The sequence below is a fragment of the Halictus rubicundus genome, chromosome 17, assembly GCF_050948215.1.
Source record: "Halictus rubicundus isolate RS-2024b chromosome 17, iyHalRubi1_principal, whole genome shotgun sequence".
Classification (NCBI taxonomy): domain Eukaryota; kingdom Metazoa; phylum Arthropoda; class Insecta; order Hymenoptera; family Halictidae; genus Halictus; species Halictus rubicundus.
The window spans coordinates 5,417,645-5,438,624 of NC_135165.1; the positions used below are offsets into that span (position 1 = coordinate 5,417,645).

General features: G+C 40.9%; 1 protein-coding gene across 2 annotated transcripts in view; it reads left to right on the forward strand.

Annotated features, from left to right (window-relative positions):
* Positions 1–20,980, forward strand: part of Nha1 (Na[+]/H[+] hydrogen antiporter 1) — a 97,989-nt gene that overhangs the window by 69,773 nt on the left and 7,236 nt on the right. For both annotated transcript variants that reach the window (XM_076802689.1, XM_076802688.1), the window contains exon 5: positions 14,976–15,140. In XM_076802689.1, coding sequence (XP_076658804.1) covers positions 14,976–15,140 — 165 coding nt within the window. The remainder of the gene's footprint in view (positions 1–14,975; positions 15,141–20,980) is intronic.

Consider the following 20,980-nt stretch of genomic DNA (forward strand, 5'->3'; position numbering starts at 1 on the left):
TTTACTACGTGCAGGTTCAGTTTAGAAAGCGATGAAATAGAAAAGTTTGCATTTTAGAAACAAATTAGAAATTAAGAAAGTGATGACTTAAACCCACCCTAATATCGCGTATACTACGTCATACATTATATATTCACCTGATAAAAATTTGGATTCAGAAAATTGACACGATTGAAATGTCAGCATTTCATTAGTAAATACCGAGACCAGCGAAATGATGACTGAAACCTCCTATAATTTCACAAACACTGTCCCATAAAAACCCCATTCAAATCTAATGTTACGTGTATGCCAAGGAAAGTATCGATATTGATTTTTCCCCACCACTTAAAGTGTTCCACCTCTTCAACTTACAAAACTTGTAAAGTTCAAAGGTCAGTGTTTCACAAGAAAAAAAGAATTGAGAAATGATGTGGCTTAAACCTCCCCTAATTTCACTTATGGCAGCCGGCTGTAATATTTCTGTATAGCCCTGTAACCGTGCATATTTCTGAAACAGTGGAGGTAAAAGGGAGAACTTTTCCGCTCACGGAAAGCCTTAACTTGTAAATTAAAGCTCACGGTTTACGAGACGACACTTTTTTATGTATCGGTTCTCGAATTCGAGATCGCCGGAAAGATTACGTGGTTTTTATATCGTGAATGTGGAATTTTATTGGGCAAATTTAGTTACCTTTTTCTTCTGCACCCCCGGGAGCTCAATTTATTATGAGATCAGGACCTCTGTTTCAGTACAGGAAGTTTTTACTGCCCTCCGAGAAGATATGTCAGAGGGAACATTTAACTTAGATGAAAATTTTCGCAAAAACCGCGATGAGGTTGTTTCTGGTTTTTTTTTAAGATCCTCCAGTTTTTCCATGGTTCTCTTAAACGTCAAACTTCTCGAAGAAAGTTCTTCGTAATTTGATCAACGCGAGACGAATATCTCTTTAAAACTGTGGAGACGGACATTTTCGAGGACTTTATTAACCTTGATATCTCGATCCAGTCAAATCTTTATTCGCCAATCTCTTTTTATATATTTTTTACCACTACTTCAAAACACATCGACTTCGTTATAAAATCTAATAAAAATGAATTACACCTTAAGCTGCTAAGATGAAAAGTTAAACGAACCCGCAAAGAGATTTGTCTAACTTGACGAGTTGTAAAAATTGTTTCCTTTAGCATTTTCTCACGGTTGAACAAATTACAAGCATATTTCTAAAGCATTGCATAGACTACGGATTTTATGCGTTTATACATTTGTAACAAAACTGACACGGAGGAAAACAAATGAAGAGAAAAATATTAGAAGGATTAAAAAATATTTTCAATCTGTAAATCCACTTAAGAGAAGAAATTTATTTCTATTTCACTCCAGTTAGTTTCGCGGTAGAAAATGTTTATTTTGCGTAAAGATCCGCAGTCTAGCGATTGCATTTAAAATGGTAGCCTAATGAAAATGGTAGAACAATAAACTGCACAAACTCATGGGACGTCTCGATCGAATTTGGTCTCGATGAAAAGCGGACTGCAAGGTTGTTCGCCCTTAGGGCCAACGCGGGAATGCACCTGGACGGTTCTAGAAAGGGTGGAATCGCTGACGTGCATTATCGCGACGGCGGATCGATCGCGGTCGATCGAGAGATCGCCGGCGCCACGAAAAACCCTTGCAACCGGCCCGGGCGTGACCTAATCGAACCGTTTTTCATCGGAACGCAGCATCCCCCATCTTGGCAGTTGCCTGCAGCGCCGCAAGATACTGTCCGAGCCACCAGTAACCAGACTTCGCTGACAGAATTTATTATTCGCATCGTGTTTCAGCGTAATTTACGCCCCTACCCGTATTCCCCGCTCGTCGCCGCCATCCTCCGCAAGTTGACGCAAATTGTACGTTATCCGTCTTCGCTGCGTACGCCGACGGTAGTGAATTATCAATTTCGAGGCCGAAGAAACGTCCCGCGATGTCCACCGTCGCTGGCAAAAAGTCTGCGCGCCGTACGTCCTCATATATCCCGTGCAATCGACCAAAAACGCGAATGTTTTACATTTGAAAGTCAAATGCGAATTTAAATTGGATATCAAATTCTAAATTCTGACACATTTTTAGTCGCTGATGCGGGTTTAAAGGCATTCGGTGAGCCACTGGTTCTAGCTGGTTTTAACAAGCAATGAAATCGGACGAGCTTTGCATGCATGATTATTTGTCAAAATGTGCTAGAGAGGATCTACAGGACTCTGTGAAACTTATTTAATTGGAACGTCAGGGGATGCAACATAGCCAAACGTTACTAACTTATATATACACGGAGAATTTTATGCATTTGCAATGAAAATGATCAAGTGAAAACAGTAGACAGATTAAATCAATTTATGAGCACCCACATTTTATTTTCAAGTCGTTAAAATCGTTAAAGAGAAAGAAAATAGTTTCTATGTTGTTCCTGTTCCTGTATATTATGTAGATTAATATGTTATTTTTGTTTAGTAGAGTCTATAATTTTTAATTTTTGACAGCAGATCATAGAATAAATTATGCAAAATATGTTTTAAAAATGCATGTTCAAAACTAGAGGTCCGAAGAAAATAAAGAATTTGTTGTGTTGCGCAATTTTCGTGGAGCTTCCCGGTGGAAAATTTTGCTGAACGAAGTGTGCAATTACGTGATAATTAATCATCTCGCCATAAGCACTGCCACATTCTAATAAAGTTAGTAATTTACGAATTTTCTATTCAATTAATCACGGCGAAATCACCGGCGCGTAGTTTTCCGAGAGAAGGAGATCGTAATGATTATTTACAAACGGGGATACTATTTACGAGACACGTTCATTAATTACGATTTAACGCGGCCATTTGATTCGAAGATGAAACCGGAAACATTCAAAATGTCGAATTAATTGAATCCGCCAATTGAACCCGCGCGCGAATCGGAACGGATTAATTCCGCGGACTATTTGCAAGGCAAATTTCAAAATATTGTTTAAAGTCGGCGTGTCGCGGCGTTTTCCCCGGTCATCGGGAAACATTTTCGCGCTTTTGTTATTCGAGCCCCTTCTACGTTGACTTTTCACCGAGTATCGGAAGTGGAAAAGTTTTTTTTGCGGCGCTCCGACTAGTTTTACAGAGTGGTCGCGACCGGACCGAGAAATGTTTTTCGATCAATCGTAAATCAACGGTGAACAACAACGTAAATATTACTTCGGTTGTACGTTGACCTCCATGGTAAAAAAAAAAAAAGAAAAAGAGGGAAAATGAAAATGCATTTTTCGAACTATTCATATACATACATTTGACGCGGCAAATATTTCCGTTAACGATCACCGCGAATGATAAAACTTATCGTGTGTAATAAAAATATGGGCATGTTTGCTTTTTTATCAGCTGCGGGGAACATTTGACGTTGATTTATGGAAAGGTTTTATCTCCGAATATTGACAACATTTTTCTGACAATCTCTGCTGGTTTATTTGTCCTTCCAGTGCTTCGTCATGGTACTTAAAATTCTGTTCTAGTTCCATACAGTGACGAAGAGTGCATTATTTCGTGTTTGATAAATAGGGGACGAGAGTTAATATCGTTTTGTTAATATTCTTTTAACACTTTGACTGCCAAACTAAAAACCTAAAAAAATTCCATAAAATCAAAGAAAGTTATTTAATGAAATAAAAATTGAAAAAAGTTAAGTATTGAGTAGTCTTCCAACTTTCTTGCATTTCACAGGTCCTACTCAAATTTGGTACAATAAATATATTCAGGTAAAAATTCATTTTAAAACCTGGACAAATAATTCCGTCACCCACATATGGGTGACATGGCAGTCAACGTGTTAAGTATCGTTAGCTCGTCTGTCAAAATTTGCTTAACCATACAGTGGCACTTTCTCGTTAATATTTTTATACATTACCTGGGAAACAAATTCTCCTAACGTCTAAAAACAGCTCGAGTCGTTTGGGGTTCACATAATTTTACCACCGACCGAGCAATTCGCAGAATATTCCAAACGACTCGATACCAACAAAATGTCCGATCTGTTCGAACTCGCTCGGCAAAACGAGACATCCTGTATTTCCGGCGGGCGGAGCGGAATCGACCGCCCTCCGGAGCCGTCCCTTGTCGGGAAACTAACGGGCCCGGGCCGGGCCGGGGTTCGTTCGCGTGAGCAAACAGTTTTACGACGTTCGTGAAAATCGCGGAACAGGGTCGGTTAGGGGGCGCGAGGTCTTGGGTAAAAAGACAGGATGCGGGGTAGCGGGTCAATCGAGGAGGGGTCATTCATCCCTGCGCGCGATGGATTGCGCGCCCGTTGCATTTACGAATGCACTGCCGCCGCATCCAGCTCGCGACGGTTCGCGCCGACCAAAACAAATCCACTTTCGCCAGATAAATCCGCCATTATCTCGAGAACGGTCTCGCGGTAAAGACGAACCGTGGATCCGCGTGCACGTAAACTGCTGCTGCGCCTAACTCGTAAATTGCACGCGGTGCACGCGACGGGATGCACTTCCGGGTGCGTAGGAGGCCCCCGAGGAGATTCTCGCGTCTTAGCAATTCATCGATACGCATACGTGACGAACATACTTCGCCCGCAATTCCGGGCAGACGTGGAATTCGGCGGCCAGTGGAATCGCACGTGTCGCGAATCCCGATGACAGAGGGGACCCGGCGAAAGTTTCGCCGAAACTTTTTCCGCTGCCGCTCGTCCGTGCTCCTCTTCAGCTCTTCCTGATTGGAGAGACGACCCCGGGGAGCTGGGAAATTTGCGTGTAATACGTCTGCGGTACAGTTTGCAGTTACACGGGGATCAAGCGTTAGAAATTCACAACCATTGTTCACGTTCAAACATCGTAATGACCTCTCGTCTGCGGAGAAGCATGAAAATTCAGGGCTTAGAACTATAATGGACCGGGTGCGGAGCTAAGTTAATCGGAGCTAGCTTTGTCGGAGGCTATTAAGTCCCGCTGGTTAAGATATGCAATTTAATAACGCCTAATACCGTCTTGTGATGTGCAGTCAGAGATGCGCCGTTTTTGGGTCACCTCGCGAGAACAACATCAGCCTGGGTGTGTAAATACTAATACAATTCCTAAAATGATCCGCAGTAAAAATTTGAAAAAAATCACACGTGTACTATTACAGTAGTGCTATAATATCTTTATATCAATAAGATGGAAAATTTTCCTACTGTCCTCGAAATAACAACATTAGTCTCCTCGTAACCGAAAGTGTCACTTATGGACGACACCGGACCGGTCATTACCATTACGCGGTGGCATAGTTTCCAAACTAATCACGATGAAAATTCGGAAGAAACTCGCACACGTACTCCAATGATCTACCATTCGACCGACGGACGAATGAAAGCAATCAGAATTTTTCTGAGCAGACTGCAGGTGTCGCTAGCGTGTCGATTGTCCGCAATCTCGTTCCGCATTTCGAAACAGTGCCGTCGTAAGCCAGTTTCGAAAAGAGGGGAAGTTCGGTTAACGTTTCGTAAAAATCCCATGGTACATCGGTGTTTTCCAGCGACTAACTCCCGATACGCGTCCTATCCAGTTGGTCGTCATTTCCGCGAGATCGACTCTCTGAACGGGTTCTCCGTCGCGGCAGATTTCCATAGACTGTGTTTGTGTGCGTGTTTCGAAACTCGAACGAAGGAGGATGGTGTGCACAGTGTGTATGCACACTGCACGCGTCCGTACACGTATGCGCAAGCGGTCGAACACGTGCCAGAATCTCGGCGAGTCTTCCGGAACGAGATATCCTCTTTCTCTGGTCACAGTTCAATGGATTCCGCATTGAACGGGATGTCGTGCCGCTGCGAAAACGCACTTCGATAGATAATCGCGTACGAACAAACCCCTCTGATCGACCTACTGGCCCGTTTTCCGCCCCTCTCCCACCCCCGCACCCACTGCTGCTAGGGTAACCGTCAAAAGTCGTTTGGCAACCGTAGAGAAAGCGTTCCGTCAACCAATCACGAGTTACTAATGTTTCGGCCATTATTACTTCTGGGTGATCCCTGCAAGATTAATTGTTGAGTGCAGGAAGACATTCCTCACACACAACTTCATGTAACAAATTTTTTGAATTATTATTCGAATAGAACTTTCGTTGTTTTACAGATCTCTAGTGTCATAAAAATTAATAGAACACTGCCTATTATTAATTATTCTAATGGGCCAGATGCTTTTCCATGATTTCAACACTTTATCTTTTCAATAATTGTTCTGTAGCAAAGGAAGCTCAGATATTAAATTACTGTTGCCTTTGAAGGATCTGTTAATACGTTAAGTGCCAAAAATCAACCCCAGAGAATCTCACAAAATCAGTGGAATTTAATTAATGAAACCGAAACTAGAAATTTAAAATGTATTATAGGGGATGGTGTTTTAACCCTTTTGAATTCTAAGGATCCTAATGAAATTCGGTAAAAATGATTTTCTAAACCTAGTCAAAAATCCGTATAGACTTTTGGCAGTTATAGAATAATCGCCGGTAATGCGTTAAATAAACAGTTCATAGAGATGACCCTAGTTTAATCAGTTATATTAACACTAGGTTTGCGGGACCGTCTAATATATTTAATTTAAAATTATTACGATTCTGAGGATGCATACATGAGAAATTACTTAACAGATTTGGGTATATATTATTTTTAAAATATTGCTAAAAATGTGGGTAGCACGTTCTTGTCATTTCTATAAACAAAATTGGCACTTTTAGTCCTCCGTAAACCTAGTGTTGATGGGATCCTGATTTCCAACATTGAAAAAGTTATGGTTGCTCAAATATAGTTTAATCTTCTCCAACGTAAATTTGAACCCGTCTTCTCTCAGTCCTCTTTGCGAAATGTCATTTCCTTTTATGTTCTCCGCAAGTTTAAATAATTTACGCCTGTAATCATGAATATAACATTGACTTGAAATGCACATATCGTTAAAATATTCAATTTCGTCCGCACGATCTTTTTCCCACAACACCTATCCTACCGTCCCCAGGTGTCCTCTCCTTCATCCTGTCTTTATTTTCGGCGAGTTCGTAAAACCAGCGAGCATTCCCAATGGCGGCGGTAGCAATAAGCTTTTCGCCAGTGAAATGTTAATCACAGGCCGCGGTGGCAAATATAATTACATGTCCGGGCAAATATTTAGTTAAACCTCGGGTCCGGGTGGTACATACAAATTTAATCAAGGATCAAAGTTTGCAGAAGTTTAAGCACGTACCACTGGATCGTCCCGAACCGGATCGCAAGGAATAGCCTCTTAAGGATCTAAAGCGTGTCCTCTGCGTGCATAAAGCACCAATTGCATAACCGGCTGCTTACGTAAACTGTTCTCGATTCATGCGAACAGGGACGGAGTGGACTTGCGAAACGGAAGCGAGCGTTTCTTCCGCAAGGAGGGGGGAACAAACAAATACTCGTACGGTCGAAGAGCTAATTTTTAATTCAATTATGCTAACCGACACACCCCTCCCTCTTCGGTTCCCGGGGAGAAGCGGAGCTCCGACGAAATAACTTTTCTCGTCGAATTTATGAAATAAGAGTTTCAATCGCCCCGACGCCATATCACTCTTCAATCCCTCTTTAACGTCGCGATTTAGCTCCGACAGATTCCAATCTCGCACCCTGTCGGTAACAGGTGTCGCTGACGCAGGTTTTCCGAAACTCCGTCACTAGCATTATTGACACCGGATACGCTGGCAAACGTCGGTTTAATACGGTCGCGATCTCGCATAATAAATACTCCCCCAACCGCGTCAATTTTCATTACCGTTATGAACATTTATCTGAAAACCCTTTTATCCCGACTCAGACTCCCGCTCTCCTCTTCGACCTTCTTCGCGGAATGCTGTTGCGCCAACACAACGATCTTCGCCACTGTGATTCACAAAATCAGACGCCAGAATTACTTTCAATCTTGCTGGAATGTACAGACATTTTTCTTAAACAATTAACACTTGAACAAAAGCACTTAGATTGTTCTTATAGGTGTTAAACGTACCCCATTTTATCTTAGTCTCATTTCTAAAAAAAAAAAAGAAATTTACAGTTATTTCTTTTTTTTTTTACTGTATTGACTTTTTTACAATTTGACGTCAACAGAGTTAATTTGAAGGGACAAATTCAGCGGAGGAAACGGAGGACGGATGAGGGTAAATTTTTTGACATTTTCTGGATACTGCAAGCAAAAATGCAAAGCTCGTTCCCATTGAAGCCATAATAATGGCCACATAGAAGGAAAGCATTAACCAGTTAAGCGCGTTTGACGTGTATACACGTCATCCAAAATTCTATTGCGGTGCGGTTGACGTTAATGAATTGTTAATTTCTTATCGAATAAAAATGTAATTCTTTCTCATTTTGCTTTCCTTTTTTCGTAAAATTTATAATAGCGGCATTTGGCCTGCATTCGACGTATATATTCGTCATTGTTTGATTTTAATTCCGCGCCGTGAGGGATTTTTAAAATTAAATTCGACAGTTAACTGGTTAAGCTATTGTTTGTTATTTATTTCACACGAACCGGATCTCGAGTATTGAATTTGACTCGAATTCGCAAGCACATATTGAAGTTGATCCCGCGATCGAAAGATGCTTGAAAATAGGTGGCCAGGACTGCGAATCCGTAAACGTTTAATTCGCGAATCGATAGACCGGCGGCAGCAGGCTGGCCAGACTCACTTCGATTGAATTTCAAATCTTCGCAATCAATATCTCGTGCTCGGCAACGCGTACGCATCATGCTTGCAAATTGAATATTGTCCTCCCTGCGGCTCCCTTCCGGGGGAATAGGCTGTCTTGTTCCTGGTAACCCCTATTCCACAGACAGAAGGATTCGTTTCGTCGCATTGATACTGTTCGGTGCAATCATTGCGTGGGCGTGTGTCAAAAATCCTTGTCACTCGAACTTTGCCAAGCTGGAGAAGTGTACTAAACAATATTTTATTTGCAGTCTTTCTGAAGAACTGCACGTGTGCATAGCACGCACTGCAGTGCGACGACTGCTTTATAAAGAGAAACAGAATTAAGCTACAAAATTCTTTCGTCCATTGGAAGATTCCTTTAGATGAAAATAAAAATAATATTCTGGTGATCCTTTGTTAAACTATAGATTACATTATATCACCTGAAAGGGTTAATAGGAAATAGCCTCGTTATATTTGATTGTAAAATCACTGGTAAAATCGATTGTAACACTGGTAATATTATGAGTGGAGGAATATATTCGTGTAATTAATGATTCACGTAAAAGTGGAATGTTTAGCGGTCCCTTTGATATTTTTCGGAATTTCATTTCCGGACGTTATAGATATCGAACGAACCGGTAAGAGAGCATGTCGGTCGCATGGCATCGAAGGAAACACATTCCAATCGCCGTCGAAACGATATTTCGTTTCCAGCCTGCACTTTTCCCTTTTGAAATCCCCAGGAAAAGACAGAAAGCGAGCTTTATTTCTCCTCGCCGAAATCTATCGAAAGCCTTCGATATCCTGCAGACGGGAAACCGATGGCACAGAGGAGAGCACGAAAGAGAAATCGTTTGCAAGACGAGTATCTCGAACAAATGTAATAAACGTCTTCGCAAAATAGAGTAAAATTTCGTTTGCAATCACTCGGCCGGGCGAAATCGAATTCCTTCGACGATGCCACGCTCTCACCGAGCGCATTTTCATCGAAAACAATCGGCGTGCGTTTGCATCCGGCCGAAACGGGCAAACTCGTCATGGAACACGTATACTTCACCACGCCGAGGATATCTATCCTTTCGCAACGCTGTTATCCACCTCTCAACCTTCTCGCTGGACACTTGAACATTTCTCGCGTGTAAAATTTAACTTTGACAATTTTAGAAAATTTTTAATGCACGCCTTAAAGAAAGAAATTCATTTTATTCAGATGGTTAGCTAGGTAAGAGTCCTCCATGTCTTTTTAAAGTGATTTTCAGCTGGAATAAACTCGAATAACTTTGATAAATTATTATCAGCTACACAAAGTATGCACTTTTAAGCGAGGCACTCGTCGAAAATAATAGTCTAATAATTTCGTCAGAAAAAATTACTGAAGATCCGGTTCCCGTCGGGGCAGTTACGGAGCTCGACTCCTGGATTTCTTTTCTTTTTCACGGTGAATGATTTGAAGCCGCAATTAGCTTTGGTAATTTTGGTTCTGGCAGAGTTGCGAGTTTATTTTTGAGGGCACGGCTGGCATCGGCGAAGGAAGCGGGAGGAGCCTGCACAGAGTTGCTCCGAATTTATTCTCGATTGAACAGACATTCCGGCGGGTGTATCGATTCCAGGCACGCGTCTCTTCTTGTTCCGTCTACATATCTTCCTCTCGAGGAGCCGAAGCCGGCATGCCACCGGTTTCCCATGACGACAATAAAAAACCTCGGTGCCTTCGTTCTGATCGCAGTCGGGAAACGTTGAAGCGAGTTACCGGAGCGAGATATCGTTTTCTTCGTGGCAACCACCGCGTTCCATTGCGCCGAGCTCTCTCCCCCGTCGTCGTTCCTGCCATCTGCAGTCGAACCGGAACGGCGACGGATTAACGAGCAACGGATATCCGGCTGACATAAGAAAATCCCACGTGCTATTTTTCCCTCTGGCTCTCTTGTTCCTTCCGCCATCGCCACGGACGATTCGAGATCCGATAATTCATTACTGCTGCAGCTCGGTTACGAGTCGATGCTCCTCCCTCGCTTTCGAACTTGTTGAACAAGCACACTTACCGGGGGGAGGAAGGGGATCCCCATTTCAGAAAATTATGATACGCTGAGAACGTGGGGAGCATGTTTTTATTATGCGATACTCGGGCATTTGTTGCGCGAATGCTGGTTGCTGACCAAACCAACCCCTGAAACTTCATCTGGTTTTCGAATTTGTGTCGACTGAATCCTATTTGTGAATAGGATAATTAAGTCGTTAGAAAGAGGAAGCCTCAATCTTCAAATCGGTGGTAGATTCGTTCGCGAACAAAATTTTTGTAATGTTTCCACAAACGATTTAACTTGTGGCGTTTTCGAGATGAAACGATGTCTGATCGTTCAACTGCTATGTCATGCAAAAGTATCCCTGAGAAAAATGAATGCATAAAAAAGAAAAGAATGACGGATGAAAGTAGAAGCTTCAGGATTTAAAACAAGCCTAGGTTTATTATTGTACCATTTTTTTCAACGGAGTTGTCACAGTTTAAATGTCAACCATTTTCGATGCACGAAAACTTATCTGATGGTACCGAGAAAATTGTCAGCGTAAAACGGCAATAATACAGTGTGAAACCAAGTTAGTATACAATGTAGTGGATGAAACATTGAAATTATGAATAGAAGAAAACGTAATGTGAGCCTAATGTGGAATATAGAGTACAAGTGGGTGGATCATGAAAATTGTGGATGACAGAAACGCGAGCCAAGTTGGTGTACCAAGTGAAAAACGAACGAGATATCCGAAGAACTATTTCGAAGGAAGTTACGACGTGCTGTCAACGGTCTTCCGGTCCGAGGTAGTAATACCGAATGCTAAGAAATCGAATAATGAAGCATCGCCGAATGGCAGCGAAAAGTTCCGGGGAATGTTTTATCCCCATGAAACGCTGATGGCACGGCGAAAACAAAAAAGGATCGTATGCATACTGGCTCCCGGGCGTGCGAGAAAAACTAAAGTGATAGATATTGGAATCGAATCCCCCTGTTTTTCTCGCGAGAGATCGATTGCGAACGGCGCAGGAGAGGAGAGCGAACGAAGGTAACTCTCGCGTCGCGAGACTCGCCCACGCGGTAAAACAATTCAGATCAAACAAAATATTTGCTCGCGCCGCTGTGTTTTCTCTCTTAAAAGGTATAACATTTTCGCGTTCAGATTTCACGTTCATTTGCCGGGAAACGGATATTGCTCGTCAAAATACGTTAAAATACTGTTCCGTGTGCGTTGTAATTAAATTCTCCCACGTATTTTCATCTGGAACAATCGCAAGAGAAAAAATTGCACGTCCCCACTCGATTCGAGATTTTCTCAACTTTTATAATGATTAATGCCACAATTTTCTCGTTATTAATTCCCGACAATATGATAATTGCTTCCATCGGAGATCTCCTATCTGAAGCTCCGATAGAAAATTACTGTTCATCAAGGCACACTAATACATACAATATTGCAATTATCTCGTAATAAATTTCCCAGGGTATTACATTATTAAATAATTTCCATTCTCTCTCATCATCAGTCTCGATAGGAGGATATTGTTTATCAAAATCAGAGCGTTGTTAAAATACTTTCTTCTATTTATAGTTTCAATAGAAAATTAATGTTCATCAAGGTATATCCAAATAATATTATAATAGTCTCGTAGTAAATTTTTTAGAGTATTTTAATCTTGAATAACTTTTATTCTCTCTCATCATAAGTATCGATAAAAAGTATGTTGTTTACCAAAATCAAAGAACATTAAAATAATACTGCAATTGTGTCTTAACAACTAGAACTACGGAATCGTGCATAGTGCAATTATTGAAATGAAGAAGATATTTTTAAGGGAATGAATTCGTTTACTTAAACATACATTACAATAAAAATATTTAAAAAGGAATGGTACGAAGTCTGGACAAATGCAGCTTTAATAAAGCAGTACAAACAAATCGCTCTTAATGAGAAACAAGCAATCATTACATTTCTCGAGAAGAAACACGGATTCTAGTAATTTCGTGCAACTATTTCTGAGGAACGTGCAAGGATTAATTAATTTCTGGGCGTGTTTCGATCCGAAGTAATTTCTCAAGTAAAATACTAGCCCTCGAGTCACACGGTTAATTGGTTCCGCGAATAACTTAGAATTCATCGGTGTTAACTATGCAAACTTTTAATTCTTCTCGGAATTGTTAAAAAGGAAACTTCGTGCCGGTGCAATTGAAGTACTGTTGTTCGAGAGTCGGCGAAATTTTCGACGGTGAATGTGAATTTTCGTGCGATTCAAGAGTGCAGAATTGTCGCTATTGAGAAAGTACCCTCTCGGGGCGTGTTTACTTATTCACGCGTGCACACACGTACGCGATGTCCGCCGCCGCGGGGACGCAATATTCAGCGACTTATGGCAATATCAGCACGCATGCAGGAGAAGCCGCAGCATCACGTGTGTGGGCCATGTCGACTGATCGCCGGGAACACGTGCGGGTTACGTACACGTCTTCTTGATTTGTGTGTCTACGAAAATTTCATAACGTCCGGCGGCACAACAGATGAAACTCTGCGAAGACTGCGGTCGGTGCATCCTGCATCCCCCCGCCCCGGTGAAATGCAATCGAGTTTATTGCGACATGTAGCTTTGTTTAAATTCGCGACCACTTATTTGACCATTATACAAGATAGTACACCTGGAGATAAAATAATTTTTTGAAAATGCTACGGACGAGTACGCTGCAAAGAATATTTTTCTATCAATATAATTTTTTTACTCGTGTATTTTTACATAATTATAATTTCTTGCATAAATTGTCACAGTAAGACAATCAATTTTTAAACCTAGGGACACTGGAAGAGGTAATTAAAATTGTATGGGAAAAATGACAATCGTCGAAGTGCTTTTACATTGCGAAAAAAATATCTACTCTTGTTTCACAGAACGGAGGTTCTACTTTCGTCTGTCTGAATTGGACTTTTTTAAAGAGCACATTTAATGAAAAATGAAATGCGTCTCTGTTGGTCCAGAAATGTGAAAATCAAAATATTTTACAGTCTAAAAATTGTTTTTCGTTATTCATTTCCTAACAACATTATAGAAAGAAGTGTTCCCTTTCCAACGATCCCTAAAAAGTTGATATACGATTTTCTGTTGCCGTTTGAGCATTTTGAAGCGTTCGAACTGTATTCTAAATTTAAAGAAAAATAACACAGTTCTCTACCGAGTTCTCCAATATAAAGAGAAGTTCAAGAAATTTTACAGGGATTTTAAGGTAGAGGCATCACCGTTTAAAACAAGGTTAGGTAAATCACGATTTTTCCCCCACGAGGCTTCAGTTCGGAGGTCGTTAATCTTTCGGTGAAAAAGGTGATTCGTTAATTTCGCGGAATAGAAGAAGCACCGAGGCAAAAATCTAGTAGAACTGCGAACGCTGTGACATCGGTGGATATAGGAATTTCAATATTGATGAGGAAAGTACAGGAGAAAACGTCGTATCAGAAAATCCCACACGTCTCTTTATTCATATTTCACCGAAGGATGGAACAACGTTTCCTCGTTCGTTCTATGTACATACGTGCCTCAAAGTTTCCTCTGTTCATCATCGATTCGAAACGACCCGAACGTGCAGTTACTCGCGAGTGTGTTTACCGTGCAAAGTACACTTCACATAAAGTTTGCTTCCTTTTTCAATAGTTACTCGAATCTACGCACGACTATCTAACAATGAGTGGTGCTAATCAGTTCGGAGGGGCCTCATGTCACTTCTAGGAGGTCCCAGTTTGCTCACTGGGACCCATTCGGTCTCTGTGTACTCGAATCTGGCCTAAGCTGACCCGCACTGGTCAGTGACGGCCCGAGTTGACCCGAGTTGGCCCGAGTTGGCTTCAATATCAGTTTAGGCAGTGTAGCCTGACAGGGGAAATTGAGGGGAACAGAGTTACCCCCTCTTTGAATTATTCTTCAGAGACAGAAGCTTCCTAAATGCTTAGGTTTCGAATCTTCACATTTTTTAATTTTTTCATAGAAAAATATCCATTTTTTCCAAAGTTACAGTTAATGTTACAGGCAATGAAAATTATCTAATTTTCTCACGCATCGAAATTCTGTAGGAAATATCGATTCTGCCTTGGACGAAGGGCACAAGCAAAAGTAAGCTGTAAGATAAGCACACGTGGAGGCACAGTAATTAACAGATCTTATCTGGTGGCACTTAGGGGTGTCGTTAGTCAATCCGAAATTCAATAAGGTTAAACCACGGTGAGGCGGGGGCCCTTTCCCCAAAGACCGATCTAATCGATCTTTCAATCTGTTACAGCCCTTCATGGTGCCCATGAGAGTGCTGATGTTATTAGGCGGCGGATTGCTGGCAGTGTTTGGGAGCGAGGCGATCGAGCTCGGCGGCGCTGGACCCTTGGCAGTGGTTGTGGCCGCCTTTGTTAGCTGTTACTTCTGGCAGAAACAGGGCTGGGAGGTCGACGACGTGAGTACATTTCCGCTTTTCGCAATGATTCATTTAACTAAATAACTCTTTAACACTGAGACCGCGCGGAATTATTCAAATTCCCGCACACGGGGAAAGTTGACCAAGAGAGCACGTATTTCCTGGCTGAGTGTATTCCGCGAGGGTGGCTCGACGTGAAATAATCCTCGAAATTTCGTGGAACGATGTTGGGAAATGGTACTGAGGATTTTTCAAAATATTATAAATCTTTTCACACAGAAACATAAATTACGTTTCTACAGTTTTAATCTCTGGGGAAAAAGGTGATAACAGTAGTGAAAAATAAATTGAATAATCCCTCCGAAGCTGTATGTACTTATATTTAAAAACATTTTAGCTGCCGGTAACTGTACTCAATTCTTTTCACACGGAACTTCAACGTTTAGAGTACTCAACGGATCAGTTCAGCAATTTTGTTTCATAGTTACCGACAATAGATACTTTCTTCGAATTATTAAATTGCTTGATTTATTCGTGCACACAGTACAATAGAAGTCAATAGAAGTCTTGTTGAGAGCGATTTTAAAATTTTCATACGTAAAGTTAAATTAAATATTAATTCTCGCTATGAGTCGCGTTGCTCCTTTTTCTGGACTCTACCGAATAATTCCACGTAGGAAATATTCTATATTAACTTTTAAAAATAATAAAATTAAAATTTGATTTGCTCTTCAAAAACAAGGCCTACGACGAAGAGATGATACTGTTGATTTCTCATTTGGCACACAAATATCTGTGAAGGATCGGCTCTTCGGTAATCGAAAAGCAAAGTTAGCGTTGCACAATGTAACGGGCTTTATGTTCCCGAACGCGTAGCAGGCTCTTAACGTGTATTGTCTTGTAACTCGAGTTTCGACTTGGTAGCGTTGTTAAGAGAACTATAATTAGCATCGGGAACGGAAACCAAAGCTTTTCTCGCGGAGTGTTTCACTTACATTCTAGCAAGTTTAGCCTTCCGGCGACGATGCACTCTCGTAAACGCGTTGAGAAGCGAAACGTCTAATTCAAACCCGGTGTTATGCGCCACCTAAGTCAGCGTTTTGCAGCTGGCGGCAGAACTTCAGTCCCGCGGGTAACGCGCTGCGCACCCGGAGGAGACTATTTTCCTCGTGCTTAGCGCTTCTGTCAACAGCTCGGAGACACTCAGTTTTCGACTTTGATGAACTAAACGGCAGAAACAGCAACTTCCACGATTGTTTTGCGCTCGACGGTTCCGCTTTAAATCGATTCGCGAAATTAGTTGCAGTTAATAGGTTCGAAATTTAATAATATCGCGAATGCGCTTGGAATTGTCGGAGGGGCTTCGACGAGCATGGTAATCTACCCTATAGCGGGCTAACGTTCGCCCCCGTTGCTAATTAACAGCATTTTATTCGGACCAACTGTTGCCACGATCGCGCTACTCTCAATTCGAATTTCAATGACTCGATTAATTGCTCCGCGGTGCACTTCGCGGATCCATGGGGCTTTGTATGGAGAGACACTTGTTGTGCAAAAGGGATTTCTAATAATCAGACTGCGGATCTTTGTGCAATTTTCATAGTTCATTCTCGGAAAATTGAATTCGGAGAAACATCTCTTTTGTTAATTGGAAGATTCGTTGTAGGAGGATTAAACTGGAGATGATATTATATTTTAATAATACAAATGCTTCCTTGCAATTTCATAAATTGACACGTGCCTTTTACCCTAGTCTCTTTTTAGCAGCCATTTTTGAGGATTAAGGACATAATATAATAAAAGAGAAAATACATTTTCATTTAATTTCAGTTTCACACAATTGACTCGGGCAATTTTTATTTTGCACGAAGACTCAATGGAATAAAGGCGTTTGATTGCACGCTCGTGTGTACACCTGCCTATAAAAATCGAGGTCCACGGGAACGTCCAGAATCGTATTATTTTGCGCGTTTGAATCGTACTCGCGTTCATGGCCGTTTTCTGTTTTAGAGGCCATCCCGCCGCCGGGAAGTAATTTACCTTAAACGAATGCTTACCTTTTGATCGGTTGTAAACCGATTTATCGGGCCGCTCTGTATACCGGTATATTTGTTTATGAAATTCTGCCGGAACGCGCACACCACCGGTTGTTACGTCCGCGCAGCATTTATCGTCGCAACTCACTCCCGTTTTATTGTAGCCACGCCAGTTTTACGGGGTACTAGTAGAAATTGAAACCCATCAGAATTTCCACCGTTTCCCTGCCGAAACGAGTCGCGGCCGCAGACTTTCCGCGTGTCCTCTGGTTTGTACAGGCTGAGCCAAATCAAGTGCAACCTGCTCCTTTCGCGGACGCCACTGAAGACAATTTCATTTTTTGTTAATTAAATGGCCCGACAAAGGCAGGTCTTTAATATGCAATAAATGTCTCGAAGCAACTGCTACGAAGACAAAGAAGGCTCCCTAAAATTTTTTAAATGGGAGCAGGTATTTATTTTGTGGGCAAGCTTCATTTTCTGTCGCCACAGGAGTCGCAGCAAAACATTAAAATTGATTAGAAATTATTCAAACACGTTCGCCTACACGTATTCAAAAATTTCAAATCCTCTTCTTCAATCGATCCTGAGGAAACAACTTGGAACACTGTATTTGGCACGCTCTGTAGAGCAAAAGTCGTTCAGTTTTTCCAGTTTGGCCGATTTCTAGATTTCTGCGGCGCGTATCCAAAATGTGAATTCCATTGTCTTCATAAAAAAGCGAAATTTTACATTTAACATATTTTCATTCCACTGGATTCTACAAAATTCAATATCCGGTGAACTGGAGATCGTGTTTGTATGAACTAGACTTTGTACATTTTATTTGTTTTATAAATAACATAGAGAAAGTACCTTTATTTTGTGTAGAATTTAAACAAGTCATGTTTAAGTAATTGTTAGTCTGAGCTAGCTATCAGGTCTCATATCTCATAATCTCATATCTTTTAGCATCGATATGTCTCTAAAAAATTATGGCATTTGTGAGTCCATTACCTTAAAACATTACTTAAACCATTACTTAAACCATTACCATTAAAAGTCAAAACGAATAGCATTTTTATTCCATTTTTCTCACAAGAGACTTTTCAGTCGTCGAAACAAATTTTTCTCGCGTTTTCATTTCTGTAAAATAATGGCCTACGTAAATGATAGTTTGCATAAAAAACGGTTATTATAATACATCAAATAAGAGCATCTGCAAAAACTCTAAAATACGCGGGAGGGATAAATAATTAAATCTGTAGATCATTTTGCGGCCTCCACTGTATCTTCTGGGTTCTATAGATTTTTCCTGGGTCCAGGAGCGGAGAAGCTGAGAACACAGAAGCTCTAATTAAATCCCCAGCGTGGCTGCATTAATCAGTAGTTAACCGGTAGGTGGAGCATCGGGAAAAAGAACGAAAATTCTATGTTTCCCCGAAGAGTGCAAGTTTTTTAATCAAGTTCCTATCAGAAGTTATTCGAGGCGCTGCTGAGCGTAATTTCGGTGGTACAGGTGTCGAGCCCCTCGACCACGATATCGAAAACGGAGTTTCGAAGCAAGAACACATGCTTATTCTACAATGCACGCTTATTAAACGTTTCCACGCTTTGATTAGCGGGGCCCTTTCCAGCAAAGCTTTGGAGCTCCGAAGCTTCCGATTTTGGAGAGTTTGGTATTAGTTTCGTACCTTTTTTGTTGGTAATAGCCATTGTCAGTCGCGATACTTAATACAGTAAAGTCTTGATCTAAGCCGGACGGAACTACACGAAAATAGTAGCTCTACACGATCTATGTCACAGCACGGACCCGAGTATTGGCCTTCGATCAAGACTTTACTGTACTTTATGCCCTATTTCTTTTTCACTGTAAATTGGTAAATCGTTTTCCATACGCAAAAAGGAGTATTTTATGTTGGTATTTCATGTTTCACGTGACCCTAATTTTCTAAAACGGTTCAGTCAACCCAACAGAGACAGTGTGCCCTGAATCCCGGCGGTAGCGTGTTTCGACAACGCATAAGGACACAAATATCCGTCGGACGATCTGCAAACGATTCCTGCTCGGATTCTAAAAACCACAAGCCAATTAACAGCGTCAGTAAATGTTTATTAATGTCACTGGCACAGTCGGTTTTCTCGATTTAACGCTCGCACGCAGTATCAACATCGATGTTTAACCGCCGTATAAAGGATCACGTAGCTGACGATACGGGGGGATCGTCCGGAATTAAATTAAATAAATCAACACACGGCAGGATACGTTACGTAATCTCGATTGAAAGTAAACAGGGGGCGGTAGCGAATTCGATAAGCATGACCCACTTATATACCTCGAAGCCTCCCGTATCCGAATCCGCGGGAAAACAAAAGTGTTTAGACAACGTTCTCGGGCCTCGGCAATGAATTAGGCCAAAGTTCCCTAATATCAGACTCGTCTCTCCAAAGAAACATTAATCGCTTGAAATACGAACACGGTTGCAGCATGTTGTTTCTTACGATTCTGTACACATTGAAGTAAAATATTGTAATAAATAGTATATTTGGTTACATCAAATTCAATTTAATTCGTGTCTAATCAATTATATATCAAATTAATAAATAAAAAGAAGATATTGCAAGGTTCTCATTTAATAATTGACAGTTTCAATGTAAAATATGTACGTTGCTCTTAAGGGGTAAACTTAGAAAAATTAGGGGTTGTTGTGGGTCATGGAACGTCGCCATTAAAATTGTCTAGGGCCTCCCAATTCGCCTAGAGACTTACCTTACTGTACCACAAGGTTTTTAATGCATTTTTAATAATCGACTAGGCTGTCCAGAATTTTGAATAATTAATCAATCAATGTCCCTGTCGAAAGGGTTATGTTAAAAAATTGAGAGACTGTTGTCGGTCCAGGAAAGTCGCCATTAAAATTGTCTAGGAGCTTCCAATTCGTCTAGAGACTTACCTTGATGTACCACAAGGTTTTTAAGGTATTTTTAATAATCGACTAGGCTGTCCAAAATTTTTAATAATCAATCAATCAATGTCCCTGTCTAAAGGTTTATGTTACAAAAATTGAGAAGCTGTTGTGAGTCAAGGAACGTCGCCATTAAAATTGTCTAGGGACTCTCAATTCGCCTGGTGACTTATCTTATTGTTCCACAAGGTTTTTAATACATTTTTAATAATCGACTAGGCTGTCCAGAATTTTGAATAATTAATCAATCAATGTCTCTGTCGAAAGGGTTATGTTAAAAAATTGAGAGACTGTTGTCGGTCAAGGAAAGTCGCCATTAAAATTGTCTAGGGGCTCGCAATTTGCCTAGAGACTTATCTTACTGTTCCACAAGGTTTTCAATCTATTTTTAATAATCGACTAGGCTATCCAAAATTTTGAATAATCAATCAATCAATGTCCCTTTCTAAAGGGTTATGTTAAAAAATTGAGAGACTGTTGTGGGTCAAGGAAAGTCGCCATTAAAATTGTCTAGGGGCTCTCAATTCGCCTGGTGACTTATCTCACTGTTCCACAAGGTTTTTAATACATTTTTAATAATCGACTAGGCTGTCCAGAATTTTGAATAATTAATCATGTCCCTGTCGAAAGGGTTATGTTAAAAAATTGAGACTGTTGTGGGTCAAGGAAAGTCGCCATTAAAATTGTCTAGGGGCTCGCAATTTGCCTAGAGACTTATCTTACTGTTCCACAAAGTTTTCAATCTATTTTTAATAATCGACTAGGCTGTCCAAAATTTTGAATAATGTCCCTGTCTAAAGGGTTATGTTAAAAAATTGAGACTGTTGTGGGCGAAGGAAAGTCGCCATTAAAATTGTCTAGGAGTTTCGGTGGCAGCTGGGGACGTAAGAAAAATCGA